General features: G+C 36.3%; 1 protein-coding gene across 3 annotated transcripts in view; it reads right to left on the reverse strand.

The window, feature by feature from the left end:
- Positions 1–19,549, reverse strand: part of MAP2K4 (mitogen-activated protein kinase kinase 4) — a 210,196-nt gene extending 190,647 nt beyond the window's left edge. The window contains exon 1 of one of the 3 annotated variants that reach the window (XM_074312045.1): positions 19,286–19,549. In XM_074312045.1, the coding sequence (XP_074168146.1) occupies positions 19,286–19,382 (97 nt within the window). In that variant the 5' untranslated portion in view covers positions 19,383–19,549. The remainder of the gene's footprint in view (positions 1–19,285) is intronic. The other 2 variants (XM_074312043.1, XM_074312044.1) reach the window with 2 other exon arrangements.
- Positions 19,550–21,248: the final 1,699 nt, after the last annotated feature.

Below are 21,248 nucleotides of genomic sequence, written 5' to 3' on the forward strand. Positions count from 1 at the left end.
TCTTCATGAGGAAATATGTATATGTGTGTGTGTGTGTGTGTGTGTGTGTGTACATACATACATATACATAAATAGCAGGGGAGATTGTGTGGAAAAGGTGAAGAATTTACAGATCAAGCACATATTGATCAGTAACTGTTAAATCAGTTGAAGCCTTAAGGCCTTGGTTTCAGCTTCTCCAGAGTTCAGTGATTTTAGATAAGGCATAGACTATATTCCATTGTCCAAAGAAGGGATTAAAAAGTGGCAGAAGCTATTCATCACCTTATCTATTGCATTCCACTGACCAAATAGGGGAATAGAGACTTATATAATCATCATAACATATAGAGGGTGGGATTTTTGGGGTTCTTTGTTTAAAATGTATAAAAATTGTGTACACTCTCAAGGGAAGTGCTGTGAGATTCGGCTCACAAAACAGGATGGTCCACTTCTGGAGATTCTAATAAATAATTATGCTTTCTGTGAATGATCTCTGAGTAGTCATTTTTGGGTAGGGGTCTTTTTACATCCCATACACACCTTTATCCAAAAAAAAAAAAAAAAAAAAAGTTTATTCCCTACTACTAGTTTTCCTTTTTTTTTTTTTTTTTTGCTGAGGCAACTGGGGTTGAGTGACTTGCTCAGGGTCACACAGCCAGGAAGCGTTAAGTGTCTGAGGCCATATTTGAACTCAGGACCTCCTGACTTCAAGGCTGGTGCTCTATCCACTGCATCACCTAGCTGCCCCACTTGTTTTCCTTTTTAATTTTCACTGGATTTTTTTGGTATAAAATTTTTGGCATAATTTTATATTTTTGGTATAAAGACTTAACTTTAATTTTATCTCTGTGGTTTTCTCTATTCCTTCCTTATTCATTAATTTTTCTTCAATTCATATCTTCAATAGGTATATTTTCCATGTGTCTTTTTATGACATGACCTTAAATCTAAGTCATATAGATCTAGATAATATATCCACATGGAGTTTATTGTGATATAAAATGCTGATGTAATCTAATTTTTTTTTTCATACTACAATCCAATTTCCCACATTTTTTGTTAAATACTGAGTCTCTATCCCAATACTTGAAGTCTTTGTATTTATCAAATACTTGGGTACTAAATTAATTTGCTTCAGTAGTATGTAGTATACTTAATCACAAATTGACTATTTTTTTTAACAGTACCAAATTGCTTTGAAAATCACTACTTTGCAGTACAGTGTAAGTGAGATATACTTCCAAGCTCCTTTGAGACTCTCTTTACTCCAATCCATTCTATACACAGATGCCAAAGTGATTTTAAGTATAGATTTTACTATCACCCTAGCACAACTCATATCCATTGGCTTCCTATTGTCTCTAAAATATGATATTAATTCCTATGTGTAGATTTTTAAACCCTTCACAATTGTCCAGGTTTCCCAACTTAATATACATTATTCTCCCTTCTAAAGTTCAGCCACCTCTATTTTCCTTATTCATAATATTCCATTTCCCATCTTGGTATCTTTGGGCTGTTTCCAAAATGAAAATGAACTTTCTCACCTCCACTTCATAGAATTCCTTCCTTCCTTAACAATATATCTTAAGAAAAAAAAAAAAATGTATCTTAAGCTCTCACTTCCACAAAAGACCTACCATGAACCTAAAAACTTGCTACCACCTTCCTCCTTCCCAGAAGTTAATTCTCTTATTTATTTACTATAAGCTTATATATAAACCTCTTGTCTCTCCCCTTAGAAAGAGTTACATTTATATCCTTGGTGTCCAGAGTAAAGTTTTACACAGAGTAAGAAGTTTAGTAAGTGTTTATTGGTAATTGCTTTTTGCTTTCATTTTCATTTCATTTACCTTAGAAAAACAAAAGAAACTAAGATTGGTTATGTCTCACTGACTGATTCTTAGCTTAATCAATAAAAACACACTAAGTTTATATCTAAAAGCTATATCCAATGCATTTTAATTCCTTATCTTCCCCTAAACAAGCAAATATGTTTTATAACACACAATAAAATTTTTAAATCTTATGGTAAAATACAATTTTTTCACTTAATGTTGGTAAACATATCTGGGTAAAAAGGTTTGCAAAATCTCATTGAAAGACAAACCTGAGGCTCTTGTTGAAATGAATGTATATCATACTTTTTGCTAACTACTCTGATGTTTGAAAATGAAAACATTAGAGAAGAATGTATGGATTAATGGCAGGTTTCTTGTAAAGTAAGTCTGGTGACTAAAATATTCAGAATTAATTTCATATCAGTATTATTATAATTTGCTGTTTTAATATTTGTCAAATACTACATTTTCTGGAGCAACTCCTAGTTTTTTAGAAGACAATCACACTTACAAGGCTAAATTCTACCCATTTTTGGAAATGATAAATACATGGACTTGCTTTGCTTGACTATGGTTCTCTGCTAAAAGGATTGCATTTTTCTTTCCTTGGGAGAAAACAGGAGGGAGGAGAAAAGATAATATTACTAATTATTCCCAATTCAACATATCTATATCTTGATTTTATAAAATTGTATGTTGTATCCCTCATTACACTAGGATTTCCTTGAGAATGGGGGCAGTCCTTTGTCATTATTGTATTCCCGCTGCTTAGCAGTGTTTGGCACAGAGATATTTGCTGATTTGTAGCTGTTGATAGTTATAGTAAACAATCCACAGCTGCTAACTACTTACCTCAGTAGTGATCTAGCCCAATGCATACAAAAATGAATTCCTCATTATAATTTATATGACAGATAATTGTCCAGCCTGTCTTTGAAGATAGCCAAGGAGTGGGAGGAAGGCGATATCTACTACTTCTCAAGAGAAAGCAAAGTCACTTTTGAATCTAATCACTAAGCAATTTTTTCCAGACATCAGACCTAAATTAGCCTCTTTGCAATTTCCAATCATTACTCTTTATTCTGCCCTTTGGGGCCAAACAGAGCAAGTCAAATCTCTCTTACACATGAGGGTTCTTCTTTCAGATATTTGAAAATCATTATTATGTCTCCTAAATTATTTTCTCCAAAGCAAATACATACTTCAATAGATCCTTTTTAAAAATTTACTTTAAATGTTTTTAATTTCCAAATTTAGCAAACATCTAATAAAATCATAGTTTTGATATGTAATAGAGCATGAGGGGGTTTATATAAGACATTGCAAATCTCCATGATATAGAGCCTGTTTTTCCCCTTAATTTTATACTCAACTAATAAATTAGTGAATTTTATAATAAGCTAATAAACTTTAATAAACTAATAAACTTTAAAGTCACCTTGTTTATCAGTGATTCCTCAGTTCTCTACGGTTGTTTTTGGTAACTCAATCCCTATGCCTTACCCCACCCCCAAATTGAAAATAAAGAAAAGCAAAATCCTTTTAAGACATGCCTAATAAATATTCCCTCACTGACCACATCCAAAAATATTTTTATCAATCTGAATTTTGAGTCAATTATCTGCCTAAGAAGATGGATAGCATACTTCATATCTTCTGTCTTTTGAAATCCTGGTTTGTCATTGCATTGATCAATATTAAGTTTTTCAAAGTGGTTTTCCCTTGTAGTGAGGTTGTTTCTGTATCATTCTTCTGATTCTGCTCATTTCATACATAGAAGTCTTCCCACTTTTTTCAGAAACAATTTCTTTTCTCATTTGTATAGAGCTATAAATACTATTACATTCATAACAATTTCTTCTGCCATTCCCCAACTGATAGATATCCCCCTTAGTTTCCAATTCTTTTCTACCACAAAAAGAACTGCTGAAATATGTTGTAAGTTTAGATCCTTGTCCTCATTTTTGATATCTTTAGGGATACAGGATTAGTAATGGCACTACTAGGTTAAATAGTTTATTCTTTGGGCATACTTCTAAAATGCTTTCCAGAATGACTAGCTCCATTAATATATCTATTTTCCCACTGTCTATATTACCATTGTCTCTCAGATTTTTGTCATTTCCCTTTTCTGTCATCTTTACTAATCTAATGGTGAGAGATAAAAAGCTCAAAGACATTTTAACTTTCATTTCTCTAACAATTAATAATTATGACATTTTTTCCACATAGCTATTGGTAGTTTAGATTTCTTCCTTAGAATTTCTCTAAGTCACACAAGAATTTCAACATTTTCCTAAACTGACATGACTGGAAACACAAAAAGAAAAAGCAAAACAATTCACATTCTCAAGAATCTTACATTCCATTAATAAAATACAGTATTAATTCAGCATCTAAACATTTAAATAACTTTTTAAAAAACTGAAGAGAAAGAAACTATTGATAACCAGGAGAATGAGTAAAGGCTTATGAGTTTGTACTTCAACTGATCCCTAAAGAAGTAAAGATTCTAAGAGGTAGTAGAAAGGAAAGAGTGCATACCACATATAGATGACAGCCTCTACAAAGAAATGGAAAGATCAGTTGTTCATTTCATATCACTATAAGGGACAAGTCAGTTTGGCTTGACTTTGTAGCAAGAAAAGTAATACAAAGTAAGCATGGAAAAAAAAGGATGAAAGTAAAATATGAAGGCCTTTCTTTATCTGTCAGGCTGACATCTTAGATAAGGCTCTATCTAGGGAACCAGAAATTATTTTTTAGTTTGGGAATTAAATGGTCAAACTTGTTAGTTTTAAGAGAATAAACTGGAAATGCAAATTAGTGAGATCATTAATAGTGAGATAATTAGGAGGCTATTGCAACAATGTCTTGTTTTTGTCTTTTTTGTCAAAAAGATAATGAACAACTAAAAACAGTAATAATGGCTAATGCTGAGAAAATAGATGGAGAGTGAGATTGGATTGGGGGAAATGAAAGACAAAGGTTATTAACTTTGGTGATTAGCATGATTGTAGTACCAACCCCCCCCCAAAAAAAAAACAACAATCTTATAAGAAGTAAGCAATAGAAAGTCTATATAAATTCCCTGAGAATTTACAATTTTTAAAATACAAATTTAACTTTAAAAAAAAATCTTCATATACACTGTAGAACACAGAAAATGAGAATTACAAATGAAACTGTGAATCTATATTATGGTACAACTCTCTTAAAAGAAAATATATAAGAAAATCATTGGGGGTTGGGGGGGAGAAGCTAGATGGCACCAGTCCTGAAGTCAGGAAGACCCAAGTTCAAATCTGATCTCAAGCACTTAATATTTCCTAGCTGTCTGACCCTGGGCAAGTCACTTATTGCCTCAGCAAAAAAAAAAAAAAAAAATTATATATATATATATATATATATATGTGTGTGTGTGTGTGTGTATGTATATATATGTATATGTATGTAAGAAAATTAAATAAAAAGAAAAAGAAGTTCAATGTGTTACTTTTAAAGTTGTCCTGGCTTGACAGATTTTTTTTTTTAAACTTGTTTTCTTTAGTACATTTTTTAAAAATGCCTCAGTGACCCTCATTTCATTTTTTTGGTGGGGGTGGGGGGAAATGAATGATAGCACAATGATCATGTTGGAAGCTAAATTGAAGAGAGTTCAGAAAAGAAGATGAGGAAAGGAAGTAGGATCAAGGGAGGGTTTTTGTAGATGAGAAAGAGGATATTAGTAGGCAATACAGAAACAGCAGCCAGTAGATGAAAAGTGATTGAAGATCAATTAGAAAGTAAAGATCATAGATGATGCAATCTGCTAAAAGATATGAAGGAACACGTATGTAAACAGTTTTGCCCAAAGGGCCACTTCTTCATGTGAAATGAATGGCATGAAGGAAAAGACATATTAAAAAAGAGAAATTCAAATTAAAATCCACGATGCCTCACCTTATGCCCTATTAAACGGTATGGAAGACTGTCAATACTAAAGAGGCTATAGGAAAGCAAGCACGCTAATACATTCTTGATAGAACTCTTCCAACTTTCCTGGAAAAATTATTTGGAATTATGCAAGAAAAGGTAACAAAACTGTTTATATCATTCTATACCAGTGATTGCGCTACTAATCACATACTCCATGAAAGATATGAAACCCTCCCCCCCAAAAAAATTATTCTACGTATACTAAAGTAAATGAGAACTAATCAAGTAAGGAATAGCTAAAGAAATGTAAGTCTTAAGAATATTATTGTGAGGACTTCCGGCTAAGATGGCGGCGTGGAGGCAGACAGCTGCTTGAGCTCCTCGCTTTCTCTCAGAACTTACTTCATGACAAGCCTCTGACTTAATGCTTGACCCAGAAAGAAATCCACAAATTATCACCAAGAGAAGACATCCTTGAAAGTCGCCAGAAAAGGTCTGTGTTTGTTCGGGGGAGGGTCAATCAGACTGGGCGCAGACTGAGGGCAGACAGCCAGAGCAAGACAGGCAGCTCACACAGCTCAGACCGGAGGGGGAGGGGTGTGATCTCTGCAGTTTCTGCGAAAGGGCTTTTGCCCCAGTGTGGATGCTCCGTCTTGGCAGCAAGCCAGGAGCAGCAGAGAGGGTGTAAACACCGGAGGTGAAGATTAAAACCCCAGAAAGCCAGCGTCTCTCAGAGCCCGGCCACCCCCAACCCCCACCTGGACTGACTCGGTGCGTTCTCAGAGCCTCAGAGCGCAGACTCAGTACAGTCATTGCTGTTCTGTTAGTGGCTCTCTGCTGCCCTATCCCCAGTCTGTAGAGGAAGCCCATTAATAACATCCAGCCCTATCCCCCGCAAAACAGACCAATTGCTTCTCTTGTCAGTTTGTTTTCTTTGATTCTGACAAAATGAATAAAAAATTCAAAAGGGCTCTAACCATTGACAGCTTTTGTGTGGAGAGGGAGCAGACTTCAAATGCTGAGGAGACTAGGAACAGAATGTCCCCAGATGTATCCCCTGGGAGGGATATAAGCTGCTCCTCAATACAAAAGAACCTCATAGAGGAAATCAAAAAGGCTCTCACAAGAGAGCTGGAAGAGAAATGGGAAAAGGAAAGGGAAGCTTGGCAAGAGAGCCTGGAGAAGTCATCCCATGCATTCAAAGACAGAGTGGATAAAGAAATCAAATCATTGAGAAACAAGATTAGTGAGCTGGAAAAGGTAAACAACTCCAAGGAAAACAGGATTAGTGAGCTGGAAAAAGAAATCAGCTCTCAAAAAAATAAAATGGATAAAATGGAAAAAAATTCCATAGATGATAAAAACTCAATTGGACAATTACAAAGAGATATAAAAAAAGTGAGTGAAGAAAATACATCATTGAAAATTAGACTGGAACAAGTAGAAATGAATGACTCAAGGAGAAACCAAGAGGGAGTCAAGCAAAACCAGAGAAATGAAACAATTGAAAGGACTATCAAGTACCTTACCAGAAAGACAACAGACCTGGAAAACAGATCCAGGAGAGACAATTTGAGAATAATCGGACTCCCTGAAAAATGGGAGGAAAAAAAGAGCTTGGACACCATTTTCGAGGAAATTATCAAAGAGAACTGCCCAGACGTTTTGGAAACAGAGGGTAAAATAGACATTGAGAAAATTCATCGATCACCTACTGAAAGGGACCCTAAAATCAAAACGCCAAGAAATATAGTGGCCAAGTTCAAGAACCATCAGACAAAGGAAAAGATATTGGAAGCTGCTAGAAAAAAACAATTCAGATATGGAGGATCCACAATAAGGATAACACAGGATCTAGCAGCGTCCACATTAAAAGAACGCAGGGCCTGGAACATGATATTCCGAAAGGCTAAGGAACTTGGTATGCAGCCAAGAATAACTTACCCAGCAAGAATGAGCATCGTTTTCCAGGGAAGAAGATGGACATTTAACGAAATAAATGAATTCCATCTATTTTTGATGAAAAAACCAGACCTACATAAGAGGTTTGATCTTCAAATACAGAACTCAAGAGACTTCTAAAAAAGGTAAAAAGAAATCTTGAGAACTATACTTCTGTCAAAAAAATATGTAAAGAACATATGTACAATTTGTCTTAGAAACTAGAGGTGGAAAGGAGATTATATCATAAAAAAGTACAAAGTGGTGGTACTACATCTCATGAAGAGGCAAAGGTAACCTATTATATCTGAGAGAAAGAAAGGAGGGAGATGAACATAGCGTGTATCAATAGACATATTCGATTTATGGTGAAACTTCTTCCACTTCATTGAAAAGTGAAAGGGAAGGAGTAAGCTAAGGGGAAGGGAATACAGTAATTTCGAGGAAAAGGGGTAAAATAAGGGGAGGATCTTTAAGGTGGGGGAGGGATCCTAAAAAGGGAGGGCTGTGAAAAGCAAGTGGTGTTCACCAGTTTAATACTGGATAGGAGGGTAAAAGGGAAGGAAAGGGGAAAAGCATAAGCAGGGGTTAATAGGATGGCAAGCAATATAGAATTAGTCCTTCTAACCATAAATGTGAATGGGGCAAACTGCCTCATAAAGAGGAAGCAGTTAGCAGACTGGATTAAAAGTCAGAATCCTACTATATGTTGTTTACAGGAAACACACCTGAAACAGGATGAGACATTCAAACTAAAAGTAAAAGGGTGGAGCAGAATCTATTATGCTTCAGGCAAAACCAAAAAAGCAGGAGTAGCCATCCTCATCTCAGATCAAGCAAAAACAAAAATTGATCTAATTAAAAGAGATAAGGAAGGGCATTATATCCTGCTAAAGGGAAGCATCAATAGTGAAGCAGTATCAATATTAAACATGTATGCACCAAGTGGTGCAGCATCTAAATTCTTAAAAGAGAAATTAAGAGAGCTGCAAGAGGAAATAGATAGCAAAACTATAATAGTGGGAGATCTCAACCTTGCACTCTCAGAATTAGATAAATCAAACCACAAAATAAATAAGAAAGAAGTCAAAGAGGTAAATAGAATACTAGAAAAGTTTGATATGATAGATCTTTGGCGAAAGCTAAATGGAGACAGAAAGGAATATACTTTCTTCTCAGCAGTTCATGGAACCTATACAAAAATTGATCATATACTAGGGCATAAAAATCTCAAAATCAAATGCAGTAAGGCAGAAATAGTAAATGCATCCTTTTCAGACCATAATGCAATCAAAATAACATTTAATAAAAAGCCAGGGGAAAATAGACCAAAAAATAATTGGAAACTAAATAATCTTATACTAAAGAATGATTGGGTAAAACAGCAAATCATAGACATAATTAATAACTTCACCCAAGAAAATGACAATAATGAGACATCATACCAAAATGTGTGGGATACAGCCAAAGCAGTAATTAGGGGAAGTTTTATATCTCTACAGGCCTACCTGCATAAAATAGAGAAAGAGAGGGCCAACGAATTGGGTTTACAACTAAAATTGCTAGAAAAGGAACAAATTAAGAACCCCCAGACAAACACAAAACTTGAAATTCAAAAAATAAAAGGTGAGATTAATAAAATTGAAAGTAAAAAAACTATTGAATTAATTAATAAAACTAAGAGTTGGTTTTATGAAAAAACCAACAAAATAGACAAACCCTTAGTAAACCTGATTAAAAAAAGGAAAGAGAAAAAGCAAATTGATAGTCTTGAAAATGAAAAGGGTGAACTCACCACTAATGAAGAGGAAATTAGAACAATAGTTAGGAGCTACTTTGCTCAACTTTATGCCGATAAATTCGATAACTTAAATGAAATGGAAGAATACCTTCAAAAATATAGCTTGCCCAGATTAACAGAGGAAGAAGTAAGTAGTTTAAATAGTCCCATCTCAGAAAAAGAAATAGACCAAGCTATTAACCAACTTCCTAAGAAAAAGTCCCCAGGACCAGATGGATTTACAGGTGAATTCTACCAAACATTTAAAGAACAACTAACTCCAATGCTATGTAAACTATTTGAAAAAATAGGGATTGAAGGAGTCCTACCAAATTCCTTCTATGACACAGACATGGTACTGATACCTAAACCAGGTAGATCGAAAACTGAGAAAGAAAACTATAGACCAATTTCCTTAATGAATATTGATGCTAAAATCTTAAATAAGATATTAGCAAATAGACTTCAGAAAATCATCCCCAGGATAATACACTATGACCAAGTGGGATTTATACCAGGAATGCAGGGATGGTTTAATATTAGGAAAACTATTAGTATAATTGACCATATTAATAATCAAATTAATAAAAACCATATGATCATCTCAATAGATGCAGAAAAGGCATTTGATAAAATCCAACATCCATTCCTACTAAAAACGCTTGAGAGTATAGGAATAAATGGACTATTCCTTAAAATAATAAGGAGCATATATTCAAAACCTTCAGTAAACATCATATGTAATGGAGATAAACTAGAACCTTTCCCTGTAAGATCAGGAGTGAAACAAGGTTGCCCACTATCACCATTACTATTCAATATAGTACTAGAAACTCTAGCCTTGGCAATAAGAGCCGAGAAAGAGATCCAAGGAATTAGAGTAGGAAATGAAGAAATCAAATTGTCACTTTTCGCAGATGACATGATGGTATACTTAGAGAACCCCAAAGACTCTGCTAAAAAGCTATTAGAAATAATTCAGAATTTTAGCAAAGTAGCAGGATACAAAATAAATCCACATAAATCCTCAGGATTTTTATACATTACCAACACAATCCAACAGCAAGAGATACAAAGAGAAATTCCATTCAAAATAACAGTCGATAGTATCAAATATTTGGGAATATATCTACCAAAGGAGAATCAGGAATTATATGAGCAAAATTACAAAACACTTGCCACAAAAATAAAGTCAGATTTAAATAATTGGAAAGACATTCAATGTTCTTGGATAGGCCGAGCGAATATAATAAAGATGACAATACTCCCCAAACTAATCTATTTATTTAGTGCTATACCAATCAGACTCCCAAGAAACTATTTTAATGACCTAGAAAAAATAACAACAAAATTCATATGGAAGAATAAAAGGTCGAGAATTGCAAGGGAACTAATGAAAAAAAAGTCAGAGGAAGGTGGTCTAAGTGTACCTGATTTAAAGCTATATTATAAAGCAACAGTCACCAAAACCATTTGGTATTGGCTAAGAAATAGACTAGTTGATCAGTGGCATAGGTTAGGTTCACAGGACAAGATAGTGAATAAAAATAGCAATCTAATCTTTGACAAACCCAAAGATCCCAAATTTTGGGATAAGAATTCATTATTTAACAAAAACTGCTGGGAAAACTGGAAATTAGTATGGCAGAAACTAGGCATGGACCCACATTTAACACCACATACTAAGATTAGATCAAAATGGGTCCAAGATTTAGGCATAAAGAACGAAATCATAAATAAATTGGAGGAACATGGGATGGTTTACCTCTCAGACTTGTGGAGGAGGAAGGAGTTTGTGTCCAAGGGAGAACTAGAGACCATTATTGATCACAAAATAGAACATTTTGATTACACCAAATTAAAAAGTTTCTGCACAAACAAAACTAATGCAAACAAGATTAGAAGGGAAGTAACAAATTGGGAAAAAATTTTTACAGTTAAAGGTTCTGATAAAGGCCTCATCTCCAAAATATACAGAGAATTGACTTTAATTTATAAGAAATCAAGCCATTCTCCAATTGATAAATGGTCAAAGGATATGAACAGACAATTTTCAGATGATGAAATTAAAACTATTTCCACTCATATGAAAGAGTGTTCCAAATCACTATTGATCAGAGAAATGCAAATTAAGACAACTCTGAGGTATCATTACACACCTGTCAGATTGGCTAAAATGACAGGAACAAATAACGATGAATGTTGGAGGGGCTGTGGGAAAACTGGGACACTGATGCATTGTTGGTGGAGTTGTGAAAGAATCCAACCATTCTGGAGAGCAATCTGGAATTATGCCCAAAAAGTTATCAAAATGTGCATACCCTTTGACCCAGCCATACTACTACTGGGCTTATACCCCAAGGAACTACTAGAGAAGGGAAAGGGTCCTGTATGTGCCAAAATGTTTGTGGCAGCCCTTTTCATAGTGGCTAGAAGCTGGAAGATGAATGGATGTCCATCAATTGGAGAATGGTTGGGTAAACTATGGTATATGAATGTTATGGAATATTACTGTTCTATAAGAAATGACCAACAGGAGAAATACAGAGAGGCTTGGAGAGACTTACATCAACTGATGCTGAGTGAAACGAGCAGAACCAGAAGATCATTATACACTTCAACAATGATACTGTACAAGGATGTATGCTGATGGAAGTGGATTTCTTCAACATAGAGAAGAGCTAATCCAATTCCAATTGATTAATGATGGACAGAACCAGCTACATCCAGAAAAGGACTGGGAAATGAATGTAAACTGTTATTTTTACCTTCTGAATCCAATTCTTCCTGTGCAACAAAAAATTCGGTTCTACACACATATATTGTATCTAAATTATACTGTAATATATTTAACATATATAAGACTGCTTGCCATCAGGGGGAGGGGGTTGGGGGAGGAAGGGAAAAAATCTGAATAGAAGTAAGTGCAAGGGATAATGTTGTAAAAAATTACCCATGCATATGTACTGTCAAAAAATGTTATAATTATAAAATAAAATAAAAAATTTAAAAAAAAAAATAAAATAAAATAAAATAAAATAAAATAAAAAAAAAAAAAAGAATATTATTGTAAGATTTTGATGGAATATCATTATGCTATTTAAAAAAAAAGAAAACTTCATGAGAAGTTCAGAGAAAAATAGAAAGAATTATGTGAACCAATACAGAATGATGTAAACCTAACCAAGAAAACAGTATACACAATTATTACAAGACTGGGTACTCCACAAGAATAAAAATACAATGAGAAGAACATATTAAGTGAAATCTCCAAGACTAGTAAATAGGTTCCCAGAGGTAGGAGGCCTCCCAACCTATTCCCTAAACATAGCTGAGTCATCCACACTAATTTACTCTAACCCAGGATAAATTAATATTCACCCTACCTTTTCTGCCAGGATTCTACACAGCTGTTCCAAACTATCTTTAATTACCTGATCAAAGTAAAATATAGGGAAATAGAAGGAAAAGTGCCCATATAATACAAATTTGGCACCACAGAGAATATCAGAAATGATCAAAACAAATTAGATAAATAACCACTAGGGAAAATTAACATGGGCTATATCATTTATCCATGTTTCACCAGTTCTCCTTTTCTGATCAAAAATCTGTTATCCTTTATTTTGATACTCTCTTTTGGCAATATATTGTAACAGAGATAGTAATGCACTGAATAGGTCAACATACAAATTAGGAAGATACTGACCCTAACAAATAGTTTGTAACCATGGGAAAATTACCAAACTTCTCAGTTTGCTAGAAAACTCTCTAAAACAGCATAATTCAAGTTACTAGAAGTATCTGAAAAGTTCCCTATACTGATAAAAACAGTAATACATACTGTTAGGTTCTTACTAAGGGCTAATGGGATAATGAGATATTAGGTTCTTACTAAGTGCTAAGTCTGTACTTAACAATTCTCTAGTTCAGGCCTTTAAGGGGAGTTTTACAAAACCCTTTGAACTTCTGGGGAGGAGCTTACATGTTTAAAAGAAGCAAGTTCATTGGTAGAAGTAATTTTCCCACAAGCCCTTGCATTATCCCATGGCCATTCTCTGGGAGGGTAAAAGAGGGCAGCACTCTGGAGGAGGAAGAGTCCTGTTTTGGCTAGAGTTGGGACTGCTCTCTGGAGGAAGAAGAGTCTAGTCTGGGATTTAGTTGAGACAGCAGATCTCCTCCCAGAGAGCAATGGGCAGTTTCTGGAGACAACAGAACATTACAATTTGGCATCCACAAAGTGGGGCTAGGACTTTTGCTTATCCTGATAAGGACTTATTCTGAGCCCTTCAGAGGAGCTAGCCCGGACCTTCGCAATTAGTTTCTGGAGACAACAGAACATTACACCATACCACTAAAACATATTTAGTGTATGTGCATATATGTGTGTATATATGTATATATATACATGCACACACATTGCATTCTCCTGAAGCACACCACAAGCCTCATATTATAGTCTTAGAACAGTCTTTAAAACATAAGTAAAGATGAGTTCAAGTCTAAAAGCAGCTCTCTTAGTAGCATCATATTCTCATTCCATTCAGAAAATCAAAAGAAAGATTAAATATATATATATAATATATATAGTGGCAAATAGGAAAAGGCACATCTTATAATGTGGTCCAAAAACCACTCTCAGCACATGAAATCTGATACCCAGAGCAAAGGCTAGGGAGGTACAGCCATAATATTAATCTAAATCAATAGGCTGAGTTTTATAACTACATTATGATTAATATATCTTCATAATTTCAAGTGCTCACTTTCAGGCAAAGAAATCATTATCAAAAATGATTCCTTAAACTTTCCTATTCTTAATAATTAGTGTCAATTCAGAATGCATATACCAACCTCAGAACAAAATCTTATATACTTGGATGACTCCACCAGCCACCTAAGATAATCACTTCATCTCCTAGATCTCATCATTATCTATACCTTGGCTATGTTCATGATCCAAAACTAGTTTATAGTTGAAAAGAAAATTTTCGTAATCACTTGTCCTAAATCTATTCTTTATCATTATGGGAAGCTCCTGAATTATAGATGTAAAGATGAATGGAACTTCAAAGGTCTTCCGCTTCAACTGCTTTATTCTACAGATTAAAAATCTAATATTCCATGAGGTTTAGTGACATGTCTGATGTCACACAGAAGAGTCATGATTTAAATTCTGGTTCTCTGATTCTAAATGAGTATTCTTTCCATTATACTAATTTTCTGAATCAATCACTCCACTTACCTCTTTCCAGTCTTAATCCTACATTTAATCAGTTGCATGATCTCCTAAACTTGATGACCTTGCCCCATTAATAGTAGTTTCCACTAACATGGGCTGAAAAGTTTGCAAAGCACTTTATATACATTAACTCATTTGAAGTAACTACCAAGTAGCAAATGATATTTTCACTCCCATTTTACAACTAAAGGAAACTGAGGTTAATACAAGCTAATCTATTTGCTCAAGTTTACATAATTATTAAATTTCTTAGGTGGGTAATAATGCCAGTTAATATCTTGACAAACCCCAACTCTGGATTAGTCCTATCTACCCCTCCTTCTTTTTTCCCGGCTGCTAAACCTTATGGAAACGATCTTGCTGACTAGGACCTCTAGAAATTTATGTAAACTAATCTCAACTAGGTCCTAACAGCTGTGGGACAATCCTTTTAATCTCTCTCCACCACAATCAGCTCTTCAAACAGCTGTTCCAAATATGCTCTTCTCAAGTCACCCACACAATTCTATCACTATTTCTTCTCAACAGAGGACCTCATCACCTAATTTACTTGGAAAATAAAGCAATCTCCTATGAACTCCCAATTTCCCCTAAATTCACAACACAAAATCATATCACATTGTTCACCATTCAGTCCTCTTTCTAGTCTCCAGAAAGAGATAACCCTTCTATTGCCAAAGTCATCCTTCCTTTCATACTTTCTGGTTCTTCCCCCCTCTCAAATCCTCGATTTTTCCACTATCAGTTATTTCCAGGTGTCTACAAATATGCCTAGACCTTCCCAAGTTTTAAAAAATAATAATTTGATTCTATTATCCCCTCACCTTATCACTCTTCTCCCTTTCATAGCCTTCCACTAACCCCTAGAAAAAGTTTTTTATACTTTTTTCCTCAACTCCCTATCCTCTCAATACTTAAAACCTTGTAATTTTGACTACAACAACATCATCTCAATAAAATTGTGTTAACAAGAATCTCTAAACTGCTAAATAAGTCTTTTCCCAGTATTATCCAACAGATCCAGCTAGGTAGCACGGTAGGATAAAGATTTAGAAAAGGAGACAGGAATACCTGAGTTTAAACCCAACCTTAGGTACTTATTAACTTCTTTCTATTTGTTTCCTTCCCTGTAAAATGGAAATAAGTGACCTCACAGAGTTGTTGGAAGGATCAAGTGAAATAATATTTGTAAAGTCCTCAATACAGTGCCTAATACATAGCTAAAAGCTTACTTCCCAAATTCTTCACTTACTTAACTCTTCCTTCTCAATCTCTATTCATTCAACCAAGAAGCATTTACCAAGGACCTAATATACCATCAATCAACAAGTATTTCCCTCATCCCTATGTCTAATTAGTTGTGGAAGTAAAACTTGACAGTAACACCCCTCCTTCCCAGATAACAATTAACACTTTAATTCAGGCCCTCATCTTCTATTATAACAATTCCTAATATAATTCCTGCTTCCAGAATATCTCCTTTCAGATATATCTTTAGGATCATAGACTGTTGATCCAAACTCTTCATTTTATAGATAAAGTAAATAAAGCACAAAACAGCTAAATAGATTGCCCAAAATAATACAGCTGGTGAATGTCTAAGGAAGAATATGTATAAAACCCAGGTTTTCCTAACTCCAAACCTAATGCTACATCATGCTGCTTCCTCCATACAGCTACCAAAAATAATCTTCTTAAATAATAGGCCTAACCATGGCCATTCTCAAATCAAAATCTTTTTTTGTTGGGTTTTTTTTTTTTTTTTCAGATCAAAATCTTAAATGTCTCCCTACTCTTTCTCAGAGATAAAATAAATTTCTTAGTTTGGCATTTCATACTCTTTCCTTTCATAGATTCTAAGACCAAGAAACTAGATTACTAAGAATCCTAAATTCAGCATATTATCTCCCTCTTAATACTTTTTGCCCTTCCCCATTCCTATAATGTACTCTTGTCCTCATCCTATTTTTCAGAATTGATAATTTTTAAGGTTCAGCTAAAATTCAACCAGTTTCTCATTTTTTCCCTATCTCTTTCCACGTCTCTCCCCCAATGTTTTGCTACCTAAACGCTTTCCAGGAAATGCTGTGTTTGATAATTTTTTATAATTCTTCTTAAATTAAAACAACAGAACACTCATAAGAGTCCCTGTGACCTCTTCACAATTAAGGCCACTTCAACCTAAAAATCAGGAACTGTTTAATCTGTCAAGCTGACAGAATTATGAGAAGTGAATAGTACAAATAAATTTTATGAATCCTTAAAGCAGGTGTCAAAAACATAGGCCCTCCTTGATGCAGCCTGAAACAGAATAAAATAAAATAGGAAATATTTAACAAAATATTAAAAATACAATAAAATATAAGGGAATGCTTAAGAATGATATTGGGACCCCATTTCTACTTAAGTTTAACACCACCACTTTAAAAGTTCATAGATCCCGAGCTGGAAAGGAGCTGGGGTCATTATTCCAACATCCTTACTTCCCATTTTACAAATGAGAAAACGAGAGCACAGAAAATTTAAATATGTCCAACGTCACTAGCATTTTTTGCATTATGCCTTGTTGCCTCTAGATTTCCTTTGACACTTTAAAATAATTTGTCTAATTTAACTCTTTAAGGTTTTGTTTTTTCCCCCCAACTAGAATGTAATGTCATGGAGATAAAGAAACATGTATAACAGACAGTTGATCCAAACAAAATGTCTACATTTCCAGTTATGGCATACCTAAAAAGAAATAGCCTAAGAGATATCAACAAGTAAATATATGATCCAAAAAAAGGTTAGTGTATAATGTATTGACAGGGAAAGATAACCAACAGTTAACTCAAACGCTAAAATATCCATAATATTTTTTAAAGTCCCCCAAAATACCTCTGGCTAAGCAGAATAGATAGATCCCTTGAGGGATGTCTATAGAATAAAAACAAGACTCATACTGGATGAAAAGATACAGATGAGTTGTGGTGGAAGAAACAGGAATATTGATGATGTCTGGGGATTAAAATACACCCATCTGACAGAATATTTCTGTCTGACAGGCAGAAGTTTACAAGTACACTATAGGGACATTTACTGTCTAACTTGAATGTTCTCCCCATTATCTCCAACAACTAGAATTCCTAGCTTCTTTTAAGTTCCACCTGAAATCTCACTTTCTAAAAGAAATTTTTCCTGATACCCTTTAATATTAGTACCTTTCCCCTGATGAATATTCCCAATTTATTCTTTATCTATATTGTTTGTACATAAGTTTTGTCTTATCCATTTAGATTCTGACGTCTTGCAGCTGGGATTTGGGACTGTCTTTTGCTTTTCTCTGTAACTTCACCACAGACAACGCCTGGCATATAAGAAATACTTAGTATGAGTTTATTGACAGGCTGACAACTATTTCCAAGAGAGCAACCAAAATTTCTTAATAGTCACACTGGCCACCATGGAACAGTTAACAAAAAGAAGTGTCTAAGTTATGAGAGATATCTAAAGAGAGCAAAATACAATTCTTGCATTCAACAGCTCCCAAATCCCAAGTGAATATTATTTAAATGATCTGTCAAAGACTTGGGGGTTAGGGTTAGGGTTAGGGAGAAGTGGCTGGAGAGGATAAGAGGAGGATCCAGACTTGTGAATTCACCCTAGCATACATATGTAATTTATAATTTTAAGAGAATTGCGCAGAGCACTAATTGGTCAAGGGCCTTGACCATAGACATACAGCTAATATGAGAAAGAGGTTTGACTTGAACCTTTGGTCAACCCAATTTTTGCATCTCAAGATCAGTTACCATGCTCCCTCCCACACACAAAAAAAAAAAAAAACCTTCTAAAAAGATGTTTTTAAAAGCTAAGGAACTACATGAGAGACAGTGTCATAACATAATGCACGTATTTGTATTCTTAGGTTTAAATAAAGTTTCCCACTTTCTAACGTCCAAGTTCAAGCAAAAGGGCCTGAATGGAAGGGACTGCCACCACAAGTAAAAAATCTCCACCACCTCCGCACCTCATTACCAGGAGCACTTCCTGGGAAAGCCAGGAAACTTGGGTCGATTCCCCTCCCCCCCACCCCACCCGCAGCCAAAAAGCCAATCCACGCCAAAGTCATTTGTTCTAAGGAGAGTAAGGAAGGGAAGAGACAGCTAAGATTTGGCATGGCCTTCCGCCGCCTCCTTCTCCTCCTTCTCCTCCTCGCCTTCATCCTCCCGAAGGCGGGGGCGGGGGCAGGGGCGGGGGGGGGGGGGGTAGTGCTGCACCATCCCCAGGTTGGAGGGCACAGCTGAGGGCATTGATCCTTCGGGGGCCTGAGACGCCTGGCCGCCAGGTGAGGCCTAAGACGACCTGGGTCCGGGCCAGAAAGAGGTTCCAGTAGCGGCGGGGGCCTAGGACCCGAGGCTGCGGGAGGAAGCTGCGGGGGCCGTCGGGACAACCAGGCCCCAAATCGGCGCCTACTAGGCCAGGAAGCCCGCGACCGCGGTTGAGAAGGGAGGATGGAGAAGGAGAGGAACCCGAGAGCGAGGCCTCGGCCGCCACTGGCAGCTCGGGGGTCTTGGAGCGGGGCGAGGAGGCGCTGCTTACCCTGCATGCTGCTGACGGCCGTGTGGCCTGGCCCAGGGAGCCCCACGGCGCCGGGAGAGCCGCTCCCGTTGCCGCCGCTCGGGCTCGGAGCCGCCATTATTGTACGGGAGGAGTGGAGCGGCGCCGCGGCGGCTGCAATGCAGCAAGCTCGGCCTCTCTCAGCCAGCGAGGGGCGCGGCTAATGCCCGCCTCCGGCCCGTCCCCCCAGCCCGCCTTCCAGCCTGCTCCCCTGCGCCGAGGCCATTCCCACTCACGCCCATCTCCGGCGTTCCAGATACCAATCAGTTTCAGCCTCTCTCTGGATTCGCTCCACCCTGCAGACTTGTACAGACTTGGTCTCCCTGTACTCCGGAGCCTTTCTGAAGTGTAAAGAGATAGACACCTACTGTCACTTCTGACCCACATCACTAGTAGTTACATTCATTCTGTCAACAAACATTCTTTGTTATTAGTACTTGTAATTCTAATGCAATTCAATTCTGCAGACTTAATAAGCACGTTCTACCAGTGAAGCTAAGAGGATAGAGACTAAAAGAGTCCCGGTCTTCAAAGAGTTTACGTTGTAGTGGATATATTAATACTACTTTAAAATAAGGGGCCCTTCCCTTGAGAAGAGGAGGATTAGGGGTATGGAATGTTATATATGCTGTCAGATTCCATTCATAGAACTAGAATTAGAAGGATACCTATAAATGTCAATATATCAACAAACATTTCTTAAGCGCCTACTATGTGCCAAACACTTGAATAGGGATACTACGAAAATTTTTTTCTAAAATCATGCCTGCTCTCTAGGATCATAATAATTTTAAAAAAGAGAGAGAGAATTTGATGTCAGAGAAGTGACTTGCTCCTGGGAACAGAAGTAGCAAGGGTTGGACATAAAAAAACAAACAAAACAAAACACACACACACACACACACACACACACACACAGAGTCTTCTGACTCCCTGCATAGTTCCTATTAGGCTAGGTTTACTTTTTTCTGTTTTTAAAAAATATTTGTTAAAAGTTCAGAGGGATAACTTTCTCCTCTGAATGATTTGGGAAGGACAAGCATATATGCTGAAATTAAGATGGTTAATTAAAGCACCTATTTAAAAAAAAGAGAGAGAAAAAAACTGATAATTTAGTAAAGAGATTATTACATTTATGTAATGGGGAAGGATGAGAGTTGACACTGACCTAGACCAGCTAACAAGGCAGAGATGATGGGGACCTGTTTCCAAGATATTCACTGGAGCATACATGAACATTCTGTGTTGGCCATTATGTGGAAACATTTTTCCATTGGCTCAGCTCATTCCAACATCTAGGCTTTTTCCAGCATTCCCATTTTAGAGTGAAGGAATCCTTCATACTATGTGGTTAAGGGAAAGGGATTTTGGGCCATCTCCTTTCCCACCCAAAATGAGCTCCAAACTTTTGACCTTCTTTGTTCTAGATGAAGGGAGTGCAGTGATCGAAGAGCTCAAACCACAGGGAGTTGTCAGTCCAAGAGCACAGGTAGGACATTGCAACTATCTATTATCAAAGCTCTACAGAGCAGAGGACTAGGAATACAAGCCCAGCAAGGATTTGGCCTTGAATTTGATAGGACTGATACTACATAGGAACTGATCTACATTGTTAGGAGGAGATTACCCATCCCCTATTCACCAATTCACAAGAGGTGTGTGTCTGTGTGTGTGCGAGCTTGTGTAAAGGAAAATTATGCTCCAGATGTGTTGGGGAAAATGTTTGCCCTTGCTATATCTTTGAAGTAAATAACTTTGCTACTCGAATGTTGACTGATTAAAAAGCTCTGGAATATTGCTCACTAGGTATTTTTTAAATGGAACAAATACCTGTTGGGGGGAAGCAGAGAAAAGAGATACAAACCTCAGAGGGGTGAGAGAAGGGAGAGAGAAACGTTGTTATACTTTTTTACTAAGAAAATGTAGGCCATTCTACCTAAGATCC

Source organism: Sminthopsis crassicaudata, chromosome 4 (assembly GCF_048593235.1).
Source record: "Sminthopsis crassicaudata isolate SCR6 chromosome 4, ASM4859323v1, whole genome shotgun sequence".
NCBI classification, from domain to species: domain Eukaryota; kingdom Metazoa; phylum Chordata; class Mammalia; order Dasyuromorphia; family Dasyuridae; genus Sminthopsis; species Sminthopsis crassicaudata.